This window comes from Camelus ferus, chromosome 34 (genome assembly GCF_009834535.1).
Source record: "Camelus ferus isolate YT-003-E chromosome 34, BCGSAC_Cfer_1.0, whole genome shotgun sequence".
Taxonomy (NCBI): domain Eukaryota; kingdom Metazoa; phylum Chordata; class Mammalia; order Artiodactyla; family Camelidae; genus Camelus; species Camelus ferus.
In genome coordinates this window covers 4,426,369-4,444,387 of record NC_045729.1, presented here as the reverse complement: position 1 = coordinate 4,444,387, position 18,019 = coordinate 4,426,369, and the positions used below count along the sequence as shown (strand labels likewise).

General features: G+C 37.9%; 1 protein-coding gene across 1 annotated transcript in view; it reads right to left on the bottom strand.

Moving 5' to 3' along the window:
* Positions 1-18,019, bottom strand: part of ITPR2 (inositol 1,4,5-trisphosphate receptor type 2) — a 417,643-nt gene that overhangs the window by 382,787 nt on the left and 16,837 nt on the right. The window contains exon 2 of the mRNA XM_032472913.1: positions 9-79. Within this exon, the coding sequence (XP_032328804.1) occupies positions 9-79 (71 nt within the window). The remainder of the gene's footprint in view (positions 1-8; positions 80-18,019) is intronic.

Below are 18,019 nucleotides of genomic sequence, written 5' to 3'. Positions count from 1 at the left end.
TTTCTTACCTCTGAACTTCTTGGGAGGGTTGGCAAGGTCCCCCGCCTCTGGGTTTACGACACATCTGTCGTCCACTAGCCTAGAAGGAAAAGCATGCTGTTAACATCATCCTGTTCACAGAGTACAGACCCCACGTGGATATTGTATAAATATTTCCAAAGAGTTTTAATACAATTCTTCGCTCAGAAATGTTTTAATGCTCATAGATTTGTAAAATGATTTGGTGATCCAGGCATTAGCTAAAGCAGGGTTTATGAAATTCAAAATTAAGAAACATTGTTAAGTGGTAGGAAACTGGTTAGATAAATCCTCGTAGATCATGATACAGACAAACCACGGAACACTGCTCAGCTAGTTACGCTCATATTTTTCAAATGCACGGCCTGCAAAACATTTATCACATGTTGTGAAAAGAAGTGGTGACAGATCAATAAGATATCATATACATTTAAACACACGCACACACGCACACACACACGTGCACACACACACATGTGCACACACACATGTGCACACACACATATGAGGGCTGGAACAGAGACTCCAAAACATTAACAATAGTCAGACTGCCCGTAGTGTTTATCTTCTTCTCTGTGTGTGCACGCGTTTGTTTTGTTTTGTTTTGTTGTTACGAAGAATGTGTAAACTTACAAAATCAGGCCTAGAGTGACCGTACACTCGGGGCTCATCCTGTGCTCAGCCCTGGCCCGGCCACCTCCCAGCCAGGTGATGCCGACCCTCCTTCCCACCTTCTGCAGAACAAGGATCAGAGTGCCTACCTCACCGCATTGGCAGGAGGTTTAAGTGACTTAACATCATCTGTAAAGTACCCGGTACAGTTTCCGGCACACAGTAAGCCCTGAAATAAGTTCTAATAGATAAATAAAATCAGGGACTTTGCCTGCCTTATTCCTCACCACGTGTCTGTCTCTTGAAGGATGCCTGACACAGAGTGGGCACTCAACAAACATGACTCAAAGGAATAAAATACCTTTGTAGTCACAAAAACATGTTTAATACCTATTAAATTTTTTATAAGAAGCCCATTTCTAGGACAATTCTGAGAGAAGCCGAATCTCTGATCTGAGAGCCAGGAGACATGAATCTCCTGCTCAGAGAGGAACATCTAACAGCCAAAGACTCACTAACGTTCATTTTCTCCATTGACTAAGAGATGCAGTAACTGGGGTCGCCTCCAGAATATTGTAAGAATGCATGTGAATTAATTCTAAATTTGTGAATTCATTTGGAGAGATGCCCAAGTTGCAATTTTGTTTCTTTTTAAAAAATGCTGTTAACCAGACTCAAGAGTATGCATCAATTCCAGCACAAAGTAAACCCCAATTTGTGATCAACTGTCCTCTTGAACTAGGATGATTATCCAAAATGAAAACTTTTGGTTTCTGGTTTATCTCGTTACAACAGCAAACACATCCTAAATCACCAGATTTTTCTATGGGATCCAATTTCCACAAAACAAAATGCTACTTTGGTCAAGCAACATGGTTCTTTCTTTGATTTTTTTTTTTAATATATACTTCATTCACACTGGTTTACTAAAATGTGGTTTTACAGGAGCTGCCAAGCATGCAAGAAATTCCTTTTAAGAGTCTTTAAAACTGTTTTCTTAGAAACAGGAAATCACATTGGGTCAAGAGAAAGCAAACGCAAGCCTTCACAACATCCAGCTTCAGGCTCTAACACTGAACGTGAAAGACTCAGTCCTGAGATTGTCACAATGTAATATTTAAATTTTTTAAAAAATGCTCTGAGGGAAAGGTCAGGTTTCCTAATCAGTTAAGATACGTTGTTTTGCAGATACTGACTGGTATATATAAAATAGATAAACAAGTTTACACTGCATAGCACAGGGAACTATATTCGATATCTTGTAGCAGCTCACGGTGAAAAAGAATATGAAAACGAATATATAAATGTGCATGTATGACTGAAGCAATGTGCTGTACAACGGAAATTGACACATTGTAAACTGTCTATATTTCAATTTAAAAAGTTAAAAAAAAAGACATGATGTTAAGAATTCAAAACATGATGGTCACAAGAAAGCCATAGTCTCATTAAGAGCACATAACAATTATACAGTAAGCGGCATTGACATTTTTACCCACTCTTTGTGCCTGCCCATCCCCATAGAAATGCAGGTCCCCCGAGAGTCCCCACCTGCACGGGCTAGCCACCAAGAGGAACGGGGAAGACTAAAGGCATAAAATCAGGTCACAGGGCGTTTATATAAACACTTGCGCCTCTCCTCAATTATCTGGTAGCCCAGATAAAAACATAATAATTAAGAGTGACTTCAGTTCTAAGAATCTGTCCTATCCCTTATAAACAAAGGTCTGTTAAACTGCAAAGAAAATCATCTCATCACGCAGACTTAAAGACCTGGAACTGAGTTTGGAGCAAATGGAGGAAAGGGAAGATTAGGATAGAAAGGGTGGAAAGAGAAACAAGGAGTGTGAAATCTGTTATAAAAACATATATGCTGTTTATCTATTTTACATATAGTAGGCAGTATACTGTACAGCACAGGGAACTATATTCAACACCTTGTAGTAACCTATAATAAAAAAGAATATGAAAACGAATATATGTATGTCTATGTATGACTGAAGCACTGTGCTCTACACCAGAAATTGACACAACATTGTAAACTGACTATATTTCAATAAAAAAAAAGACATGTGATCATTGATGTTAAAAGTTAAATAGGGTTTAATGGTAGTTGTCAGCACAACTTCTACAGTATCTCCAAGAAGCCTCTTCTTGAATATCTCCAGGGCCAGAGTATTCACCATTCGCCATCTTTCTGACAGTACTAATACTGGAAATGTGTTTTACATGAAGGTGAAGCAGCACCCTGTTCTTCACGTCACAGTACTTATAGTTTCTTGTAACTGTGTGCTTAACCTGTTTGATCCTCCAGCAAATCTTAGGTCCCAGAAGTCAGGAACTGACTCCATCCTGTTTACCATTATATCCTTGGCATCCACTTGAATGAGTTACAGTAGATACTAAAAAAAAATCTGTTAAATAAATACATGAGTCAATGAATAAATGAGACTTGCTTCCCAAATAACTTTCCCTTTCTGGTCCCAGTTCTTTCTTCTGGAACTATAGCTCTAAGCTTTCTTTTTCTGGGATGAACAAGACCATTTCTCTCCAGTTCTTCCTCCCAAGGATATTTGCCAAGGAGTTCAATGTCCTCTCAGACACCCAAGTGCCAGCATCCCCCTTAAATGGGATCCTGGAGACCATCCACAGGAGTCCAGGTGTGCAGGGGACCGGGGACTCTTACCTCCTTCTTTCCGATACAAAGCTCATAGTTACACATACTAAGGTGCAGTAGCTTCCAGGCCCGCCAAGCCCACCTCTGACTTCCACTGGGCTTATAATAGCTAAACGATGTCAGGTCCTTCTCCTGTGTGCTACTGATAAGCCAGGCTTTCCCATCCAACACTGGGACAGTTAACTTTTACAGGCTATGTAACAAGAATTTATAATTGAATAGGAACAAATATAAATCTGCCTTTGGCCTGGGAGCAGAAATCATCCGAAAATTATTTACTCCATCCCTGACTAAGTCATTTAGAAACTTTGTCGTGATTACTGCCCATTTTTAATGACTCATCAACAGTGTATCCCAAATGTGGCTACCTGGCTGAACTGTATTAGGAGGTAATAATAAAAACAATAACAACAAGAAGTTTCTTTGGTCCAGACTTACTCCAACCACAATGTCTGGGGATAAGGCTTAAGAATCTGTACTTTCTAAAGGCTCTCTAGTCTTTCTGAAACGGATTCGGAGTGCCTGTTCTGCACTGCCATCCCACCCGAGGCCATCCACCATCAAGAGAACTTCTCACACTCCATCAAGATCTCTTATTTATGCATATTTCTCTAGCACTATAAATCATAAATTCTAAGAGAATGAGCCCAATTCTGTGCTGCTCACCATAATACGGCCGGATCTAAGTATTAGGCCCCAAACATGGAAGGTGCTAAAGAATTATTAACTGAGTGAATAACTGAGTCCATGTTAATCACGTTGTTCTGGGTAGATGCCATAAACAGTAAAAATAACTGGATCTGACAAATGGCCATCTGGTAATGGATGGCAGAAAGGGCAGGAAATATTCCCCAACCAGATGTGTCTCAGAAAAATACCAAACACATCAAATCCGAAAAAGGACCAAGACAGCCTGCTCTAAATAACGATATCTTATGTAGCATCTCTCCCAATGTATCAGTGCACTTTTTAATGGGCTGCATTAATTTTGCCCCTGTCTGAATCAGCAAGTAAGCCCCACAGGCAATTGCAGCGATACCCTAAACCTCTCAATCTGTCACTGAAACTCAACTAACATAAAATCTATTAGCCCTCATATCTATCTTCTCTTCATAAGGTCATAACTGTAAATAGTTGTTCACTTTAACTAATAAGAAAAAAATCATTCAACAATTAGACCTTCTAAGTTATCGATAAGGAGATGTCATTAGCTACTCTGAATTATTTTATACATATATGTGAACCAAATTTCAACTGGACAGATATGCCCCCTAAAGAAATCCTGCACATGTGCATCTGGAGACATGTATAAGAGTGTCTGAGGCAGCACCGTTTAGGAGAGCAAACACTGGAAAAACCCAAATGTTCATCAATAATTGTACTATGGATAAATAAATTATGACAAATGAATAATTTCATATAAAAGATAACTATTTCAGCTGATGCAACGCTGAAAATCTCAAAGACAAAAAGCTGAGCTTAGAAAAAAGCAAGTCCCAAATGTTATATAATTCCATTTATGTAGAAGCCATAAGTAGGCAAAAGTAAATAGCATATGTTTTAGGACTACACATGGAGTGTAAATACATTATTGCATAACAATGCATGGCTATCAGATTTTTAAATAGATTTCCAAAAGAAAGTTAATGACTCCCTGGTCCCGTCTTACTCTATCAACTACAAAGAAAATGCCACGAAATAGTTAAAATATATTAGTCATATATTTTTCCTTATGAAGCCATAAATGGTATTTCTACCTTGCACACTTTGTAAAATAAGTGTATTATCTTCCTAATGTTTGCTTACCACATACATCTGATCCTTGTACAATTGAGTGATAAAGTTCATTTCTAATAAAATGACTCAGTAGTGCATTTAAATAAAATAAATTTGAGGGAAAAGAGAAAGTGGAGAATCCCCAAGGGACATTAAAAAAGATCAGTAAGAAAGATGTCTAATCTTGTGGCTAGGGTTCATTAGTATGACGGAACTGCCTTTAAAGCACCCTCAGAACTCTGTCACAAAAAAACTTCATCCCCAACTCTGGGATTTTGACTCTGCTGGCCACATGAACTTCTCCCTTAGCTGCAATCTTCTGGCTTCTTAGCAAAACTGTCTCTCCGCCCGACACAACCCCACCACTCACCACCGCCAGAGCCCTCCAACAGCCCTGACACACCAGTCAACCCCCTCCTTCACCTGCATTTAGAAGCAGTACCAGAAGAGAAGAGAAAATTTTGAGTTCTAATCTTGACCTGCCACTACACAGCCAGCTGTGTTATGTGTTTAGCCACGTAACCTCTGTGTCTCATTCTTTAAATGGGGCAGCTGCGATCTCACAAATTCCTTCTATTTTTGTGGGTTCTCATTTCTCTGATCCTGTTTTGTAATTAAACTTGGCTTGCGGTATCATCTTTCCATAGCAGATTCTGACTTTGTAATATTTTGTACTTTGTAGTTTGAAAGCTTAACTGTTCAGAATCAATCGGGGTGGGGGTAGGTAATTAGGTTTATTTATTTTAATGGAGTTAATGGGGATTGAACCCAGGACCCCGCGTATGCTAAGCATCCGCTCTACCCCTAAGCTGTACCCTCCTCCCAAGAATCAATTTTTTAAGTTTATTCTATTGATTATTTCAGTCCTAGTAAAGTACTAGTATGTGATTTTTGTTCCATTCATTCACCATAGTCTTTAGAAACACAGCATTTTAACATCTTAAGGTTTTGCGATTTAGTAATGTGAACATTTTCTTACCTAGCAATACTCAAATTGCCTTAAGTAAGGAGCCAACCTCAAGACCTGTAGATTCTTGCTTGTAAGCAAATTAATCTGTCTTATAATTCAGAGTACCTTAACAGGAAATACTAGGTTCCACAAACGTCCAGTTCCATACTTTACATCTGATAAGTCCAGTGGGTACACCCCGTACAAGGCCGTAAACAATTCTAATCACGCAAAGAGGGAAGTAATGTTATTGGAAAACCTTCTGCCAAAAAGAGTTCTAACTTGTAAGTGCAGAACAAATGCAACACAGAAAATTTACTCCTAGCTGTATTCATATTTTACCTACACTGACAAGCAGAGCTAAATTCACTTTTGCCATTTGAAATGGGAGATTTTTAAAAGTGAAACCAATAAAGCTTAACATTATCTTCTCTCTTTAGATTTCTTATTTCAATAATATATTTTTACTAACACAAGTATTTTACGCTTAACTATTAAAAGTACATTTAATTCTGTATGTAAGTTTTTCAACCATGCACAGGGTTATTGCTGCTAATATCTCTAAAACGGGTTCCTTCTAAAGTCAAAATTGTGTTTGCTCTTAAGTATTGAAAATGTTTCCAGTTGTTCTCCCATGAAAGATAAAATTAATCTAAACCACATATAAATTACAGCATAAGCACTAAATTTTGAAGTACATGGAAACCCCGATAAATACCATATGAATCCTTATGCTTAAATTTTTTTATCAGTTTTATCGCCTAGACGAAATGACTCAAAGACCTTTAAAAAAAAAAAAAAGGTATTATGAGGACTACACAGGGAACGCTGTCACTCACATATTAACTTTTTCAGAAATCACCACAAGAAGCCATCGTTTTGTGCAACAATTATGTTGAGAATATGGATGCTACGTGAACCTGGAGGTGGGGGTGGGGGTGGGGCACTAGAAGAGTTACACGTTGTCTTTCAAAGAAAAGTATGTGTATGTGACCGTGACTTCAAAAAAGATTTTCCTGTATCTTTTGAAAGCTTAAAATCTTAACCCAGCCAAATAAAGCAATCCGACTTCTTCTCAGATTTTCCTTCGCCGTATCATAGCTTCCTTTCCTTGATCCTCTCTCTTGATCCTGCCTGCTCAACCTCTTTGAACTCAATACTATTGCAAGTCAGTATGTGCAGCATTTTGTTCTAGCTTGTCCATTACCATTCTCATGAAACGCAAAGCATTTGCAAAGTGTCTTTCTCAGGACGTGAATGGGAATCTATACCAGATAAGATCAATTATTTAGTGACGGCTAAGTTCTCAATCATCTTTAAAGAGCTAGAAGATCGTTGGCATTGGTAAAAGTGACTCACTAGGCAAAGTTCAGGTCCAGATGTTTACTACTATCAGACTGTCATCCCTATCTGAGTTTTTGCCACCTAGTTGGCACCAGCTTAAAAGTGCTCTCAGGAAAAAAGGCTATAAAATGGGAAACTCACCTAGTGACACTCTCTTATTCCAAGGGGACACCTCCCCACCGCAGGTTTTGCCTGGTTTGGGTCACTCCCTCACACTTTCACATTTTTTTTTATATCTTGTCCAGAGTTTATAGTAGTTAAACTGCAGGTTACATTCAAGAAATACGAGTTCAAATATTTTTTAAATTACTAATAAGACAACGCAACAAACTGCTATGTATGTATCAACAAAAACAATAATAAACAGGTATTATAATTATCAACTTAAAATATAACTATTATGAATGTTTAAAGACATTAGAGAACGTTTTTTAAAAGAGCAAAGAGTGAGAGCACATCAAAAATGGCCAAACAGATTAGATGAAGAATTTCTAGAGATGAAAAAATAATTGTTGAATTAAGTAGATGGGTTTAAGACAGTAAATTAGACACAACTAATTAATGACCTGGAAGATAGTTCTTAAGAAATTACTCAAAATGAAACAGAGGACAAGAAAGACAAAGAAAATAGGGAAACGGGGTTAAGAAATATAAGGGACAGGACAAGAAGGTAACTGTGTATATATAATCAGCATCCTGGAAAGACAGAACAGAGAGATGGAAGAGAGGCAATATTTGAAGAGATAATAGCTGAGAATGTCCTAAACGAATGAAAGATATGAATCTACAGACACAGAAAACACAACATATTGGTCTGTTAACTTCTCAGATTCTACAGTACAAGCCAGGAGATACTGGAATCATTTCTTAGAATGCTGAGAGAAAATTTAATTGTCAAGTTAAAATTGCTTACCCAGCAAAACTAACTTTTAGGAATAGGGTAATGTCAAAGTCTTTTTAGATAGATAAAAACTAAAATTTACCACTAACAAATTTTCACTAAAAAATCCAGTAGGATATTCTTCAGGTAGAAGGAAAAATGTGTTAGTAGAAAAACAGGAATAGGAAGGAAAAATTGTTAACCATGTGAATAAATTTAAATACACATTATTGTTATAAAAGAATAATAATGACTAATTTGTGAGTTTTTAAAAGTACAGCACTACATACCAGACATCTGCATATACGTAGAAAGGGAGTGATCAGAGTTAAATAGCTCCATGGTTCTGAATTGCACAGGAACGAGTTAAAATATCAATTAACTTTATATTTTATCGAGGGTGCATATGATAAGTTTAAAAGAAAATACTGAAACAACAGAAATAGTATATAAACACAAATCCAGTAGAGAAGGAGGAATGGAACAAGAAGAAAAATAAGCAAAAATTCAACTGATTCAAAAAGAATTAAGAGAGAAGAAAAAAATCAAGGAAAATCATGATTAACATACAGCACAAAGAGGGTAGAAATAGATCAATTTTAATCATAATAAATTTAAGTTTTAACTTACCACTTCAAAGACAGATTTTTAAAAACAGAAAACAAAACAAAACAACAAGCAAAAAACACAGATTTCCAGATTGGATGAAAAAAAGCTAACCATATGCTATTTACAAGAGTCATGCCTAGAACATAAGGACAGAAAAAGGCACAGCAAAGAAACAGTGCTCAAAAGAATGCTATGATAGCTGTGACAGTATCAGAAAAACAGACTTTAAAAAAGCATTATTCAGGACAAATAAGGCCACTGTGTAATGAGAAGTGTTTCAGTTCTCTAAGAATACATAAGAATTCTAAATGTAAATGTAACAGCCTCAAATTATATAAAACAAAATTTACAGAACTACAAGGAGAATTGAACAAAGACATTATCATAGTGGGAGATTTCAACACACTTCTCAATCACGGATAGGGCAAACAGACAAAACGTAGTCAGGGTATGTGCTCCGAAACCCATAATTAGCAAGCCTGATCTAACAGACATATATAAAACATATAACTTCTCACGGAAACACCTGGACTCAGCAGCTGGAGAAAATATTTTCTTTTTGAGCACATATGGAACATGAATATACCAGATCCTTCAACTCTTTTCAGATTATACAGTTTGCCTGTCCCTACTATATTTCTAAAATATAGCCTAAATTTACAGGGTTTTAAAAAAATTCTCTTGGCTCACAGCGCACTTACGTTTAACTTAGAGTCCCATACTCATCCATCCTCCAGTCTCTTTCTAGGATCCCACCATATTTGATATACACCCTTTCAAGCTGTTATTTACTGCATTATACCTCCAGGTCCACGTCTCTAGGAAACAGTGAGCTCCTTGGGGACTGCAGCAGAATATCTTAAACGTTCCTATGCTCAATACTGAGCACGGTGACTGGCACGTAGCCAATACATAAAAAGCATCGTTGACTGAATGAACTTACAGTCCAGTGGGCCCCCAAGCTAAGCAAAACAAATTGCAAAAGACTAAATGACGCTGATGATGATATAGCAGGAAGAACAGAGTCAGAAAAGATGAACTAAGTATTTAATAATGATCGGACTATTCCTCCTTGGCTCACGCCCTCTGCAAACCATAAAGTAACATTTAATTATACATTCTAGATGTGTATGGTTAAAAGAGACCTCAAAAAAATAATCCAGTCAATAGAAGCTCCTAGGCAGAACAGGACATAATTTAGCCAAAAACGTTTCTTTCCTTTGAAACTGCCAGAGTGCAAAGCAACTGGTGTGAGGACCTGCCTCTTCCGTGTTCTTTCAAGTATGCTACCTTCTTCAAAAAGAGATGAATATGGGGCCCAAACACCACCTCCTAGCTAATCAGACATAAAAGAGAAGGAAGAAATAGTTGGCAAGAGAAATTTCCTGGCCAGAAAAACCTCTGGCAACTATAAACTAAGCCCCACAATTATTATAGCATGAGAAACTAGACATTTGTTTCCCAGAAAGTTGGAGGGTATAAAAGTTACCTTGTTAAAGCTACAAGCAGATGAATCTTGTTTCTGAGTCAACGAGGAACTGGGACATTTCTAAGAACTACCAAAAAAGGAGAAAGCTAAAAACTCTTCTTATTATAAATAAATAAATAAATAAACAAACAAACAAACAAACATAAAACTTCACACTCTCACATAATTCCTTCAGAGACATAGCTTCCAACACTTAATTAACAGTGGCTAAATGTGAACAAATATGGGTTAAAAAAAAAAACAACATGTCATTCTATGGTCACGCCTTTAATTGGTACGGTTGGAATCAAGAGATGTTAAGACCCTCTTTTAAGTCATTTCTGTGCCCAAAGGAAATAATCTCAGACTTATCTGTGTTACCAGCAAGGATCTAATTGAAGCTGAAATGACAGATATACTTTTTTCTGCAGTGTTTTAATTAAAGAGCAGACACCTCTCTTTCTGGGATGGAATAAATGAATCTTTACTTGAAAATGATGAAGCAACCCACGTGACCTCTGAAAGCAGAGCCAGCTGAAGGGAAAATCAAAGGTAAACAAAAACAAGCAGAAAAGTCTGATGGCTGAGAAGAGCCACACCTATGTGTTAAATTAAACTATTCCTTCTTGCTTCCACCCCTGGAAGCAGAAATAGCAGTACTTTTAAAATAGAACGCGTAATTAATCCTAAGTAATGAATTTATCCTAGTTCTAAACCCTAATCTTCCAGACGGTGATCATCAAAACCACAAATAAAAGTTCCCAAAGAGACATACTGGCTTCTGCTAGATTATGACAAAATGGGATTACATAAATTTAACAATACACGTCTCCTTTTAAGATTCTAACATCCCCACTGTACCTATCCCATACTAAATGTGTGACATTGGGAAGTTCAGCAGTTACATTACCTATAGCACTGAGATGCCTCTAGTCCTAACTTCATAGAGATGGTCTGAAAAAGAACTGTATTTGATAATGCAAAGTGTCCAGCACAAAGTCAACACTCAACACAGGGTGGTCGCCATCATCATTATCATCATTATAATCATCCTCAGCATCATTTATTATAAACGCCCAGCACAAAGTACATCCTCAGTAATGACTAGGATTCATCATTTGCATCATTATTATTTCTTTTTACCACTTAATTGCTGAAAGAAGTTCGCAGTAAGGTAATCACTTCAGAGAAAATGAGTTTAAATCTCTTCATCAGGAAATTCATTCATTCCACCAATATTTACCAAGCAGCTACCATGTGCCAGGCATTGTTCTAAAAGCAAACAAAACCAACAGTCTTGCAAGGAGTAGTAGGGAGGAGACAAATAGGAAACAATAAACATAATAAATCCATAAATTATATAGCGTGCTAAGGGATAAATGCTATTAAAAAAAAAAAGGAAACATAAAACATGGTAAAAGACATAATAGAGGTGACGGAGCTGTCCAGGCAGAGGGAAGAGCCAATGCGAAGAGGGAGCATGCTTGCTGTGTTTGAGGACCTGCAAGGAACCAAGATGGCTGATGGGAGTGAGAAGCAGATGAGCGATTGGCAAGGAGGCCAGCAAGGTCAAGGAATGGAAGACCAGGTCCTAGAGGACCTCCTGTGTCACAGTAAAGACCCTGGCTCCAATTATTCCCAAACTTGCATGATAACTATAGAAAGAAAACAGTCTTCTTCTCTTTAAAAAAAAAAATAGACATTATTAGAAAGTCAATGTTGAGTGAAATATGTCAAAGAAAGAATAATTGAAATTATGATTGAAATAAATACATAGAAAAGTATTTCAACAACACTCATACATTTCAAGGTATTTCCTTCCCCAGCCGGGGCCAACCTGCACTGGCTCCAATTATGAGCCTGGCCAAGCACGGTGTGTCAGCACCCATTGAAGCCCTGCTGGACGGACCACAGCGCAAGTGAGAAGCCAAAGCTAGAACAGGATGTCGCACACAGCAAATCCAAACCACCGCCTTTGCAATCTGAAGACAGCAGCTCTCTCTGATTTATAATAGGTTTCACAAGATTCCTAGTTTTTTTCCCTCATATACAAATATTGGTATTCATTCTGTTACTTCTTACAAATTCCACAAGAAAGATAGAAATCTTTTCTTTGGTGGGGGGCAATTTATAGCTCAAGTGGTAGAGCACATGCTTAGCAAGCATGAGGTCCTGGGCTCAACCCCCAGTACCTCCTCTAAAACTAAATACACAAATAAACCTAATTACACCTCCCCCCACCAAAAGAAGTCTATCCTTTGAGGATGTAAGTGCCTTTGGGGATATCATCCAGAAAACCAGCTGCTCAGTAAAGGACCCACTGGCATCCTAAGACCACAATATCAATCTGAAATTGAATCATGAAAGGTGCCTTGGACACTTACTTTTTATTCTGCCCCTTACCCTTTTAGAAACTTCCATTTCTCACTTAAAACTCTTAACATAACATAGTTAAGAACCAACAGGATCCCTCCACCATCCAAGGGAGGGGAAGACCTGGGCTGGCCCCTCCTGCTCGTGTCTGCCTGGACACAACACTTGGTCCAGAGGAGCCAAAGTGCCTTTACAGAATCAGATACGAACAATGAAAGGGAAAAGGCCAGGTTCTACTCCTTCTAAGATCAAGCATTGTAAGAGAAAGTGTAGGCCGAACACAGCCAGGAAACATTCTTCCCCACCACGGGTGGAAAAAGTCTGCCAGAGAATAAAACCTTGGAAGGAGGGAAAAAGTGAAGAAAAAGACAAAATCTTGCTCTCATCAACGGAACCCATGGTTCCAGCTGAACCCAAAGCCACAGCCTCCTCTTGGACTTCCCAGTAATGCAAACCCAAAAGCCTCTATTTCACTTAAACTGATTGGGTTTCTGTTCTTTGCAAAAGAAGTAAACGTAGCCATGAAGGCCACAGAGCTGGTAAAGTACCGCCAACCAGAACATCCAGACTAGCCACATACCAAAAAATAAAACACGTTCATTTTGTCATTGATTCATTTGTTCAACAAAGATTCACTGGGTGCTAATTGTGAGCTAGACACTGTCCTCGGCACTGGGGAAACAGCAGAGTACAAGACACACCCAGCCCAGAGCTTCACTTTCACGTAAGGGCCATTATTACAAGTCAGGACAAGCACTGCCAAGCTTTAGGAGTGGACTTTACGGAATCCTGAATACCCTCAAATACATGTAAAATCTTGTGTTTGTGTATATTTATGGGAAGTTGCAGAGTAAATTTTCTTTCAGTCTCAAGGGGACACATAACCCCCTCAAAAGATTAAGAAAAACTCAGAGCATAAATATATCTTAGGATGGAGAAGTCTGACTTCTCATGGAAATTCTCACAGCTTCATCTTAGCACGGTTTTGTCCAAAGAAGACACACTCAATTCAACAGGCATTTTACAGAAATATCGTTGTCCTTTAAAATATATTATGAAGCTAACTCCTTTAATAAGTCCTTTTCCTATACTGTATAGCACAGGGAAATATATACAAGATCTTGTGGTAGCTCACGGTGAAAAAGAATGCAACAATGAATACATGTACGGTCACGTAAAACTGAAAAATCGTGCTCTGCAGGGGAAATTGACACAATATGGTAAACTGACTATAACTCAATAAAATAAAACTTTTTTAAAAAAGTCCTTTTCCTCTGTAAACAAAACTAACAGCTAATAACCAGTTGACTTAATCCTTAATCAGCTGGAGAGCATCTCAAATATTGGTGCTTCAATTAAGGGCTGTAGGGAACAGAGGATAAAACAGACCCTCTCTTTAAGATCACAGTCTCATCTTCCTAGGAAGCTGTCTGTGGCCAACATGTAGCTGAATACCTTTTTGAAACGGATGGAAAGCAAAGGAATTGCAACGCAAGAGGAAGATTCCCCCACAAACACACACATTAAGCTTCAAAGGGCCCAGTTCACACAAACGGCTGTCATCCATAGCCAGTTTTTTTTTTCTTTTCCCTTAGCAATTTAATCTGAATTTGGAAGTTTCCATGTTGTCATTTCATACAACTAAAGAGCAATCAAGCTGCAACAAGCAAGCGTCAGAGGGGAAAGTACCATCAGAGAAGCGTCTCTTGAAGTTCTATGTCTCATCTTTAGAGTTTTAAGTGAGCGGAAACTAGTTTGACAAAGACAAACTCAAGAAAGGTATCATCTCCTGCATTCTGCCCTGCATCTGAATGGATGGGAATAGCCTGCCCTACTTTCCAATTCCTTTTCTACACAGGCTGTCTATGTTTCACACTTGCATTTCCTGGACCCAAAAGCAAAGGTATCTCCTTTCATCTGCAAAATGGTTTTCTTCTAAACTGATACCGATCAGAGTCCTATCTGGTAAAAAAGAAAAAAAAAAAAAAAAGAACCAAGGTCATTGCTTTCCCTTATTCAGAAAAGGTTTTTTGAAGATGCCTCACCAGCAGCTGATTCATTATAATTATTTTCTCACCAAAATTTCCCGTAAGAATGTAATCCTGGTGGCTTTCATTTCGGCTGCTCCTACTTCTAAGCTACCAAAAGCAGATCCCTTTTCAAGGCAAAACAATCTCCTGCCATTGTGTGGAATGAAACTGAGGACCAAGTAATCAGAAGTCCATAATGAATTCTTTTCATCCTGCCCAGATGATTCACTGACTCATATTCCCCAGGGACCCACAACCTTCACTCTTCTCTAAAAGATGTCTCCCTAGGGACACGCAACATTTGAGTTTTAATAGGGTTTTTCCCAATTCCCTCCAAGGTGGTGTGACTCTCTTGCCCCCTGGAGAGGTGACAGAAAAACAGTGTCACCAGCAGCCATTCCGCTCCATGAATAAAACCAGCCACAGTCTTTCGATAACACATGCTCTCCTAAGTCCTGTATCTGTATCTGTCTCTCTTATCCTTTCCCTTTTATAATGTCAAGCTTTAAATAGATTTTGAGAAAAACTTATCCAAAATGTTCTCTAAACTGTCTTTTGGAGTAACTGTTTTTAGGGCCCAGTCACCCTGCCAAACTGATGATTTCAAACCAACCTTCTAATCAAGAGGAGAAAGACAAACCTCCAAGGTTACCCGATCTTGTTGGACGTCCTCTAAGAAAGAAATACAGATTTAGTAACATGTGCCATCTCTCCCACAAACCATTACAACTTACAGCTTTTTAAAAGAAATTTGTTAGCTTTGCACATTTAGTCTCAGTACCATACACAGAAACAAATTACACGGAAAAAATACGTCTGCAAGTGCGTGTTGGTTGTGGATTGTACACGAAGGGCTTTGTCCCTGGGAGGGCCTCCTCCATGCAGATGACGGCATCTGCTGACAGGAGTTTTGTCCTGTCTGAAGAAGGTCTATGAAAGGCACGTGATTCACTCTGGCCCGAGACTGAATATCACCAATAGAATCACCTTATTTCTTTTTCAGTTTTCTCTCTCCAAGTAATTCAATGGATCGTCCCTACAGGAAACGGTCCCCCCAAAGGCTTATAGTTTTTCCCCCTCAGAGAGTCCTATATTTCAGTGTTAAATTAGTGCAGTGACATCTCTTCAGTTACCTGCTGAATTCAATATTCTAAACCACTGAACTCTCCCTGAAAGTAAAGAAAGGCAGTTCAGTAGGGACTTGCCGCTTCCCTGGTGTCCATCTTTTCTAACTTTCCCCTCCCCTCGGCGCAGCACCACAGGGATGTTCAGTCCTCCCTCCCTTTCACACACCAATCAAAAGCTTCTGCCCTCACTGTCCAAAATCTAAATTGCAAGAACTTGGCAGTCCAGCGGCTGTTCCTGGGCCAGGCTCATAAGCATTCCATCCAGGGCCTAAAGAATTACTAAGGAGCTAAAGTTTTCTTTAAAGAGCTTGGAATTTAAAAACAGGAAAAGAAAGGATGTGATAGGAAATGTTCTATTTTCTCTCTTTTAGTATTATATTAATTTATGAATATCTTGATTTAGCTCTGTAAATGTGTTTAGTATTTCATCCTTTAAACTTCCCTGAACACTGGAGTTCTAAGAAACAGCTTCACCAGATTTCTTTTTAACGATCAATGAATCTTAAATCTGTGTCTCATCTCCTCTTTCATGTTTCAAGGTTAAAAAAAAAAAGTAATAAGGTAGGTTACCTTAATGGCACTCCAAATATCATGACTGATCTGTTGAATTGTAATCAGATGATATTTGGAGTGTAGTTTTAAAAGCACCGCCTAAAACGAGATATTTAATTATGCATATAACTAACATAAATTATTCTCTTTTCCAAATATGTTTCTTCATCAATAAACACAAAATACAATCAAGAAAATACTGAGGTATGTAACTAATTCAACATTTTCTTTTTATTTGCATCACTGCTACCAGAGAAACGTTTTCTTGCTTTTCAAATTATAGCTGGAAATCTGGAAAAGTAAGCCACTTGTATTAAAATGTGTAGTATGAGTCACCCTTTGCTAATATATGTTTAGGTGACCTCTTTATGATTTTATCCTTTTTTTAAAAACCCTAGGAAAAAATTTAACCAAGGAGGTAAAACACCTGTATATTGAAAACTGCAAGATATTGAAAGAAACTGAAGAAGACATAAATAAATGGAAAAATATTCCATGCTTTCCAGAAGAATTAATGTTAAAGTGTCCCTATTACCCAAAGCAATATATAGGTTCGGAGGGATCTTTATCAAAATTCCAATGGTATTTCTCACAGAAGAAGAACAAATAATCCTAAAATTTGTATGGAACCACCAAAGACTCAAATAGCCAAAGCAATCTTGAGGAAGAAGAACAAAGCTGGAAGCATTTCGCTCCCTGATTTCAAGCTTTATTATAAAGCTGCATTAATCAAAAAGGTATGGTACTGGCACAAAAACAGACACAGAGACCAAGGGAACAGAACAGAGAGCCCAGAAATAAACCCATGTAAGTATGGTCAACTAATTTATGACAAAGGAGCCAAGAATATACAACAGGAAAAGAACAGCCTCTTCAATAAACAGTGCTTGGGAAAATGGAAAACCAAATGCAAAAGAATGAAACTGGACCACTATTTTGCACAACACATATGAATTAAGTGAAAATAGATTCAAGACTTGAATGTAAGACCTGAAATCATAAGACTCCCAAAAGAAAACAGGCGGTAAGCTCCCTGACATGGCTCTGAGAAACAATTTTTTGAATTTGACACCAAAATCAAAAACAACGAAAGCAAAAATAAACAAGTGGGACTACATCAAACTCAAAAGCATCTGCACAGCAAAGGAAACCATCAACAAAGTGAAAAGGCCACCTACTGAATGGGAGAGAATAATTGCAAATCATTTGTCTGATAAGGGGCTAATGTCCAAAATATACAAAGTACTTATACAAGTTAATAGCAAAAAAACAAAAACATCTGATTTTAAAATGGGCAGAAGACCTGAATAGACATTTTTCCAAATAAGACACACAGATGGCCAAGAGGTACATAAAAAGATGCTCAATATCACTAATCATCTGGGAAACACAAATCAAAACCACAATGAGGTATCTCCTACCTGATGGGCTATTATCAAAAATACAAGAACTAACAAGTGTTCATGAGAATGTGGAGAAAAGGGAACCCTTGTGTACTATACATGGATATGCAAATTGGTACAACCACTATAGAAAGCATTATGGAGGTTCCTCAAAAAACAAAAAATATAATTACCATATGATCCAGCAATTCCACTCCTGGG